We start from the raw sequence: 10,198 nt of genomic DNA, 5'->3' as shown, positions 1-10,198 counted from the left end.
GATTTATGGCTCTATTTGCTGAGAGCATACAATCTCTTTGATGTGGGATAAATATAACTTCTTGTTGGAATCATGACACAAAGTCACCATTGTGGCGAAAATAACTCAACACCTTTCTTTATATATATTAGAATTTGTTCACATGTAACTGTAAGGGTAATTTTTTTTTATTTGAATAATTTTTAATTTTTAAAAATATTTATACTTTTTTATCAGGATATACATATATATATATATATTAATATCAATATAGCATGAAATCATTCACAGCGTTATTTATTTATAGCTTAATAATAATTGTAATTAAATTTTTTATGTTTTATTCATATTAATCATATAAATTATTGTTGATATATAATCAATTAAGTTTTTTAAGATTTTACATATACGTACGTCCATAATATATATATATATATATATACACATGTATATATACATACTATATTGGATTTTTTGAGATAATGCCCATAATGGTCATCCTGTTTGGAATACACTATTTAAAATAATGTTTGCTTTTTTTATTGATAAATTAGAATTATCAAGATTACTGGATATTAACAATGTCTAATAAAATATTATCAAGATTATTTGATGAGAGTTATCAGTTGATCATTAAAGGGTCATAAATGGACTTAAGTGTTCCACCAAATTTCACACTAACAATTCATTAAGTGTTCTAAAAATTATAAAAGCAAAAAACTTTCTACTCTTTAGAGAAAAATCACTCTTTTCCATGAATCCTACATTAGGAGGAGGGGAAACCACTCTTTTCCATGAATCTCTCATCAAAGGGAAAAACCAATCTCTTCCATGAATCCTACATTGAGGAGGAAAGCACCACTCTTTTCCATGAATCCCACATCAAGGGAGAAAAATCACTCTTTTTCATGAATCCCACATCGGGGAAAAAGACAAGGTCTTAGTAGGGAGTCATGAATCTGACTCCAATGAAAAATGTCATGGTTTTAGTGGGGAGCCATGAATCCGCATCAATGGGGGATGTCATGGTCCTAGTGGGGAGTCATGAACTCTTTGTCCTAACAAAGTCAAAGCAAACAATACCTTATAGGTTGGTGTGAACCATGACAATAAGATTCTTGTATAGTGAAAAGAGTGATTATTACTTAATTTACTCAATTTCAACTTTTGGAAATTAATAGGCTGGTAGACATCCAAAAATTAAGACCTGGACTCACTCTACATTAGTTTTCAAAAGGTACAACATTGGTTTTAATTTGTACATTTTTCTTACATAGTTATTTAAGTAAAACCATATGATTAGCATTATTAACCAAATTGTCGTAAAGAGCTAAACCCAGAAAAAGATCCCACTATCAACAAGGTGTCTAAGCACTTTATCATGACTTACCATGCCATGTATTTAGTGATTTTTGTTGACATGTAATTTACCATGTCATTTGTATAGTATTTTTTCTAACAAGTAAATGTCACGGTCCACACCAACTTGGATGATCACCATTATTGACCAAACTATCCAAAAAATTGAAACTAGTAAAAGACTGGTTAGTTCTCACCATCAACAAAATGTTTAAGTACTCTATCATAACTTACCATGTCATTTGATCAACCTAGATGATCAACATTACTAAGCAAATTGTCGAAAATAACTAAAACTAGCAAAAAAATTATTCATTCTCACCATCAACAACGTGTCTAAGCACTTTATCATAACTTACCGTGCCATGTGACCAACCTAGATGATCAACATTAACAAGCAAACTATCGAAAATAACTAAAACTAGCAAAAGACTGATTAGTTCTCACCATCAACAATGTGTCTAAGCACTCTATCATAACTTACTATGTCATGTTTTAAGTGATTTTCTTGACATGTAAAGTGTCATGGTCCACACAAACTTGGATGATCAACATTACTGGCCAAACTATCCCAAAAAAAAACTTAAGCGAGCAAAAACTTAATTAGTTTTCACCATCAACAAGGTGTCTAAACACTTTGCCATAACTTACCATGTCATGTGTTTAGTGACTGTTGCTAACATGTAAACTATCATGGTTGGACATGTAAAGTGTCATGGTCAGCAACCCACCAAGAATTGTTCACTTTGACTCGCTAGCCTCATAGTTTTGTCCCATAAAAAATGCCTTATAAGTTGGAGATAGTGTGAACCTTTAAATATCTAGTCTCACTCTAGTACCACAACTAATGTGGGATTCATGGCTCCGTTTGAGACCATGACATCTTTCTTTGATGTGAAATTTATGGCTCTACTTGTTGAAAGCATACAATCTCTTCGTTGTGTGATTCACTTAGCTCTCCGTTAAGACTATGACACAAAGTCACCATTACGACTATAGTGACTCAATACCTTCTTCATATAAATGAGAGTTTGTTCACAAGTTCATGTAAGGGTAAATTTCTTTTATTTGAATAATTTTTAATTTTTAAAATATTTATACCTTATATATATAACATGAAATCAATCACAGTGTTATTTATACCGTAGAAATAACAATATTTATATTTTTTATTTATATTTTATTCATATTAATCATATATATTATTGTTGATATATAACCAATTAAGCTTCTGAAGAGTTTATTTGTGTACATACATACATACATACATACACACACACGTATATACATATATATTGGATTTTTTACGTTATTGGTTTTTTATATTGATAAATTAGAATTATCACGATTATTGTATATTGATATCATCTAATAAAATATTATCATAATTATTTTGATGAAAGTTATCGATTGATCTTTAAAAGGTTATAAATGGACTTGAGTGTTCCACCAAATGGCACACCAACAATTTACTGAATGTTCTAAAATTACAAAAGCAAAAAACTTTTCACTCTTTAAAGAAAAACCTTTCTCTTCCATGAATCTCGCATTGAGGGAGAAAAACCATTCTCTTCCATGAATCCTGCATTAAGGAAAAAAAAACCACTATCTTCCATGAATCACGCATCGGGGGAGAAAAACCTTTCTTTTCTATGAATCTCGCATCAGAGAAGAAGTAGTGATCTTAATAGGAAGTCATGAATCCCACACCATTGAATGATGTCATGGTTTTAACGGAGAGCCATGAATTCCTCATCAATGGAGGATGTCATGATCCTAGTAAGGAGCCATGAACCTTTTGTCCCAAGGAAGTCAAAGTGAACAACACCTTAAAGGTTGGCATGGACCACACACTAAGGTTTTTGTATAGTGAAAAGAGTGATTATTACTCAGTTTACTCAATTTCAATTTTTTGAGATCAATAGGCTTGTAAGACATTAAAAAATAAGACTCGGAGTAACTTTAAATTAGTTTTCAAAAAGAACATGACTGGTTTTAATGCACACATTTTTCCTACATAATTATTAGAGTACAGTCGAATGATTAGCATTATTAACCAAACTGTCCAAAAGAACTGAAACCAATAAAAGATCTCACCATCAAAAAGGTGTCTAAGCACTTTATCATGACTTACCATGTCACATGTTCAATGATTTTTGTTGACATGTAACTTACCATGTCATGTGTTTAGTGATTTTTGTTAACATGTAAAGTGTCATGGTCCTCACCAACTTAGATGATCAACATGATTGACTAAATTATCCGAAAGAACTAAAACTAGCAAAAGACTAATTAGTTCTCACCATCAACAAGATGTCTAAGTACTTTATCATAAATTACCATGTCATGTGTTTTGTGATATTTTTCCAACATGTGAAGTGCCATGGTCCACACCATAAAGTGTCATGGTCCACACCAACATGGATGATCAACATTACTGACCAAACTATCCAAAAGAATTAAAACCAGCAAAAGATTGATTAGTGCTCACAATCAACAAAGTGTCTAAGCACTCTATCATAAGTTACCATGTCATATGTTCAGTGATTGTTGCTTACATGTAAAGTGTCATGGTCTATACCAACTTGGATAATCAACATTATTGATAAAATTGTCCAAAAGAATTGAAATCAGCAAAAGACAGATTACTTCTTACCATTAACAAGGTGTTTAAGAATTCTATCATAACTTACCATGTTTTGTGTTTAATGATTTTTGCTAACATGTAAAGTGTCATGGTTTACACCAACTTGGCTGATCAACATTACTGACCAAACTATCCAAAAAGAATTGAAACTAGTGAAAGATTGATTAGTTCTCACCATCAACAAAATGTCTAAGCATTCTATCATAACTTACCATGTCATGTGTTCATTTACTTTTGCTGACATGTAAAGTGTCAAGATCCACATCAACTTATAATGTATTGTCCACTTTGACCTATTGACATCATGACAATATATCCAAGATTGATTTCTTTCCATTGTGTAACTATAATAGAGTTATAATGTGACAAAACCATCTCCAAAATTACCATTATAATTAGTATAACAATAGGAAAATAAAATTTTCTAAAAATATAGGAAGTCGCAATACAAAACAATTGACCATGCAATCATCATCTAGCCTAAACCCAAATATTTAGTTAAACTAATTACACAAAAAAAGTTTATTCAAAATATTTGAATGCAAAGGAAACTAATCAATATGTAAAAAATTAACTTATGTAAAGATTTATAAGCTAGTATTTTGGGGTTTGGTAATGTTCTTTGATGTTGTCATAGCAAAGCTTCTTTAGATTGTTATCATGCTATTATGATATTTTAATTAGTTATCATCACCTTGTAAGTTAACTTACATCTATCTTAGACGTATAAATTAAGAATACAATATAGCAACATTGATTCCATAAAAGGTTTTGACAGAATTTTTTTAGTGGGATATTAGTGTTCATTTTTTGTAGTGACTTATTGTTGGACCTTGGGATGGCAAGAAACGCCCATAGCAAGATTTCTCACAAACATTGATAGGGAGCGAACTTTTTTTGGTATTGCTTGGCTACTCACTAGGATTGTATGTTTTTGAGAATTATTCCAATAATGTTCAAAATTTATTCCTCGTTGATAAGTGTGCTAGTGGGCATTATATGGTTTAAACTTTAAAAAACCTTTTTTGTTAGGATAATATTTAAAATAGTTTGTGAACTATGAAGGTTAATTTAAATAAGTTTATATTTTTATTGTATTTAATTAAATTTTTATATTTTTATTTTAAATAAAATAAATTTTATAATTAATAATGATTAATTTTTAGTCAAAATATCACTTATTTTTTTATTTCATGTAACGTTGACATATTATGTTGATATGATATAATACATGACGACATGACTTATTGATTTGATTATATAATATTTTTATCTTCTATGTTAACACCACATGGATATACAATAATAAATGATATTTTGATTATAATAATTATTTAACTATTAATTATAAAAATATAAAATTTCATTAAATATAATAAAAAAATAATAATTTGTTTAAATTTTTTATATAATTTAAGAATAATAAGAATTACTTAAGCATTATGCCAAAAAACGTAAAATCATTTTTATGTTATAGTTTTCGATTTTAAATTCAAATATTTAAATTGAAAATTCAAGTTTTATTTCTCATTAAAAATTTGTTATTATGTCAATATCAAAAGTTTTATACTTTTCATAATGGATGATGATATAGCTTGTTAATGTGGTTATGTGACATTTTTTAGTTTTCACATCAATGCCATGTGAGTGTAAAATAAGACGTAATATTTTAATTAATAATAATTAATTAACTATCAATTGTAAAAGTCTATTTAATTTAAAATAAAAATATAAAAATTAAATTTAATTTAATTAAACGTAATAAAAAATAATTTTTTAAAAAAATTTCTTCCATAGTTTAAAATTTTTTTCAAACATTATACCAGAAAAGGATAATCATTTTTATGTTATATTTTTAGTTTTAAATTCAAATATTCAAAATAAAAATTCAAATTTTATTTCCTTTGAAATTTTTATTGTCATGCCAACAAGAAAAGTTTTATAATTATAAGGAAAAATAATTTTCTATGAAAAAAAAACTTAAATGGATCTAAAACTAGTTTTTAGTAAAAGAAAAATGAAAATGAAGTGGTAATAATCAAATTCAAAATTTTTGGTCCAGGCATGATTCTCGGCTGCGCGTTCAGTGTTCGTACTTTTATTCATACCGACTGTACTTTACATTTGTCCCAAAAAAAATATATTGAAAAAGAAAAACAAGAAAGAGAAACACATGCTCATGCCCACCACGTTCCTAGCACCTAAAATTTGGGAATAAGATCAAGTGACACGCGTCAAAATCACATGGCAACTCCGCTCTTGATCTACATAATCCCACGTCACAAGCAAGTCGGTTCGGCAACTGCCAATTGGTTTGTAAATTAGTATTGAGCCGCTGATATTTCTAAGGATTTTTAATATATTTTAATAACTAAATTAAGACATTAAAATAGGGTGCTAAAACCGATGACATTTCTCGCGGGGCCCACCGCCTTCGTGATATTATACAAAATTAGAAATAAATTAAAAAAAAATGGTCGAGGCAGACCAAAGTGTGAAGAGAAGTTGTTGCTTTGCAGGTTTTTGCCCCCACCATGCTGCTTTCCTTTCTCTTCCTCTTTCATTTTCTCTCTCTTTCGGTTCTTAGCTGTGCTGTTTCTCAATTCCCATACGACTTCTCTTCTTTTCTCCTTTTTATTTATTTTTATTTATTTTTTCATTTTTTGTGATTCTCTCGAGCCTTGTCTCATCCCTCCCTCTCTTCTCTCTCTTCTATAAATTACACGGGACCTCTCCTTTATTATCCTTCTTCCTCCTCTTGCCTAACTACGCAACTCTATTTTTCTTTTCTTTTTTTTTTTCATTTTAAGTTTTTTTATGGTGCTCTGTTCATATTTACCACCTACTCCAAGAGTTTCTCAAAGGAGCTGTACAGTTGAAGCTAAGGTATTATTAGCAGTCTCTCTTTCTTTCTCTCCACCAGTTCTTCGCTTCACATCTTTTTGTCCTTTTTGGAAGCCATGGCCTTTTCACTTCCCGACTTTCAGCTCTTCGAAGAACGCCTTTTCAAGATTTTCTTTATTTCTTCCTGGATCTGAATAATGTCTTTACCAAATTCTAATTTTAGAAAATTCCAGCTTAGTTTTTCTGTTTTTTTATAACGTTTCTTAGCTTCGGTAGATCTGTGAAGACATTAAACGCGTACTAGTTTTACTTTTTTTTCTGGCTTCAAATTGCATTTAGATCTATCTACTTTCATTATTTAATTTTTTTTACTAGATCTGTCGATCTAGAACCGTTTTAAAGTGCTGTACAAGAACTCTACGGTTCCATTTTGGTTTCTATTTAAGATGACGTTTAATTAAGCATCTGTTTATGTTAAACAGGGAAATTGTTTGTTAATATAGAAAAAAAAAGTTAGAAGGAAAACTATGAAGCAGGGTGCGAGCCAACAAAACGCAATTGGAAGCGGCCGTGAGGAATTGCGGAGCTCCATTTCGGTTTCGGTTACGGTGACAGATCGGAGAGAGACTATGGTCTGTCCGAAACCACGTCGTTTGAGTCTTTTAAACGCCACCTTCAACGACCACCCTGTTAGGTCGCTCAGATGGCAACTTAGGTAATTTTCCCACCTTTCTATGCCCTTTAACTTTTACCCTCTATTATTTTTCTTTCATTCTTTTTTAATAAAAAACGAAAACAAAGAAATGACAAATTATGTGATATTTTTCAGCCATCAAGCGGAGCTTTGTGATTCAAAAGCAGGGAGTGATCTTTTGGATATGATTCTTACAAAGGTATGCTTCTTTCTCCTTATTTATTTTTATTTTAAATTTTATTACTTATTTAAAAATTGGAATTTTAATGGTTTTATTTTAAGGCGCCACATATAATAAAATATTCTATAAATAATTCTGAACTTTGGTGCCGTAAACAGTAGTAACATCTCGATTAAAAAACAAAAAAAATCTTCGCAGCACCTATTTGTAGGACCAGTTAAAATCTAACCGTTAGTTTCTAGACAGAGAAGGGTTTGGTTCCGAAATTTCTAGTTTATCATAATTTATTCGAGTATGATTGTTTGGTTTTGGAATTTAACAGGGTGGTTGTGGAGTGGAGCAAAGTTGTGCACAAGTAGCGTCGTCGCCCCCATTTTTTAGTGGGTCGCCGCCGAGCAGAGTAGCTAACCCATTAATACAGGATGCTCGATTTGGGGATGAGAAGATCATCACCCCAATGTCACCGCCTCCTACGGGCTTGTCATCGTCGTCTCCATCGTCCTCTTCAAGGAAAGGAGGCTGTATTCGGGCGAATTTTGGTAACAAACCAGCAGTGAGAGTGGAGGGGTTTGATTGCCTTGACAGGGATCGGCGGAATTGCAGCATCCCTGCGCTGGCTTAGAGCCCGTTTTAATCCACAAAAGAGTACATAGATAAAAGAGAGGAGCTTTTAAAAAAAGAAGAGTTCAGGTTTTAAAACGCAGAGGAATTTTGAAGTCCTCGGTGAGTGAGAAGAAAAAGAAGAGGAATCCTTTCTTGGTGTAAATATGTTTGAAGGGTCCTTTGTATGTAATGAAATCATGGTGTCTTGTTGTAAGTAAATGAGTTTGTTGGACAGAAATAAAGAAAAGAGGCGTCGTTGAGGTGTCATGTTTAGAAACAATATGAGAGGTTAGTAGTCATTGATCTCATATTGTTTTTGTTTTGTAAGTAAGTGAGGAAGGAAAATTTTTCCTTTGGTAGTTTTGGGGTCGTTTATGGAGAGAAATCTGTACAAAATCAAGCCATTTAAGTAAACATTATTGGACAGTGTATATAAACCCTTAGCGTTTGATTCTCTTTCTTTGTTTTGGGTTTTAATTTGCTAACGAAATTGGAATATGGGCAAAGCTGCCTCCTGCCAATGGGTTGATGTTTGCTTATGAATCACGCCAATATGGTTCAAGGTATGGTGGCCTAGAGAAATGCCGATACTCAATGCTTCTTGTCAGTATTATGTCAAAATGGGCACGAAGCCACTTACAAGTAAAGATAAAGGCATCTGGTGTGTGGAAAAATGTCAACGTTATTCATTCACGCCAATATGGTTCAAGGTATGGTGGCCTAGAGAAATGCTGATACCCAATGGCTTCTTGTCAGTATTATGTAAAAATGGGCACCAAGCCACGTACAAGTAAAGATAAAGGCATCTGGTGTGTCGAAAAATGTCAACGTTATTCTTTCTAAATGATGAGTGAATTAGTTGAAACCTTTCAACGGGAGATCCTCAGTCGGTCCACTCATCTCTTCATCAGCCTTTTCCTTTTAGCAAACCAGCATCATGGTAGCACACAATGCTGCTCTTCTGCCTTTCTCTTTCATAGCATGTAATTATGATGCTGCTCTGGCTTTTATATCTCCACACATTTGTTTCACATGCGCATGCACGTCAACAATTAAAACACGTAATCGGTGCCGGATACAGACTTTTAACTAATATTATGTAACTATTTTTTATTTTCTTACAAAATATTTCAGATCTAGTAACAAGAATTTAGATGCAAGCAAAATACTAAACAATTATAACTATTTGTTAATGTCAATATGTCTACGTATAATATTAAGAAATTTATTTTATGGTTTTAACTTAAAATTGTTAGAAAACATTTTTTTATAAAAACAAAATTACTTTTTTTAGCTTTATTAACATGTTATACTTCTATATTCAATGATTTAAATATGAAAGTTAAAAAGAATTTATATAGAAAGTTAAAAGACATAATTTTTATAAAAATAAAAATAAAATCTTAGAAAAGTAAAGCCAAAAGTTTAACGTAATGATCATAAATGAATGGTGGCCAATTTAAAGAGTTATAATTTTAGTAACTCTTTCATTTTATCTATAAAACTTTTCAAAAGTTTAGAGAAAATACAATATATATAACAAAATTTTCAAATATTTTGAAGCCTGTTGGCTTCTATGATGATCTGACATTGCATGTAATAATACCCACTCCATACTAGTACTTCTGTCGAGGGTGATGCAATTTCATCCAACTTCTTTTAGGGTTGTTTTTAAAAATACCTTCATATATAAAGTGTTTTTAAAAATAACTTTTAGTATAATTTTAACTATTTTTAGTTAAGAAAAATTAATTTTGAACAAAATTACTCTTAATGAAAACGACTCATATGTTTAGGTCTGCGCATCAAATCAACTCATATTTTTCGAGTTTTTCTTGTTAGATCATTCATCTTTAGAGTATTCCTTATCAAAAAAAAAAACTTTTAAGCA

General features: G+C 31.0%; 1 protein-coding gene across 1 annotated transcript; it reads left to right on the top strand.

Moving 5' to 3' along the window:
- The first annotated feature begins 6,652 nt into the window (after nucleotides 1-6,652).
- LOC110427680 (uncharacterized) lies at nucleotides 6,653-8,761 on the top strand. The gene is made up of 4 exons (XM_021443227.2): nucleotides 6,653-6,871; nucleotides 7,312-7,544; nucleotides 7,659-7,722; nucleotides 8,027-8,761. The coding sequence occupies exons 2-4, from the start codon at nucleotides 7,357-7,359 to the stop codon at nucleotides 8,324-8,326; spliced, it is 552 nt and encodes a 183-aa protein (XP_021298902.1). The 5' UTR covers nucleotides 6,653-6,871; nucleotides 7,312-7,356; the 3' UTR covers nucleotides 8,327-8,761.
- Nucleotides 8,762-10,198: the final 1,437 nt, after the last annotated feature.

The sequence above is a fragment of the Theobroma umbraticum genome, unplaced genomic scaffold (assembly GCF_002168275.2).
Source record: "Theobroma umbraticum cultivar Fairchild unplaced genomic scaffold, ASM216827v3 scaffold_2.0, whole genome shotgun sequence".
Taxonomy (NCBI): Eukaryota; Viridiplantae; Streptophyta; class Magnoliopsida; order Malvales; family Malvaceae; genus Theobroma; species Theobroma umbraticum.
This window is presented reverse-complemented; position numbering and strand designations above follow the sequence as displayed.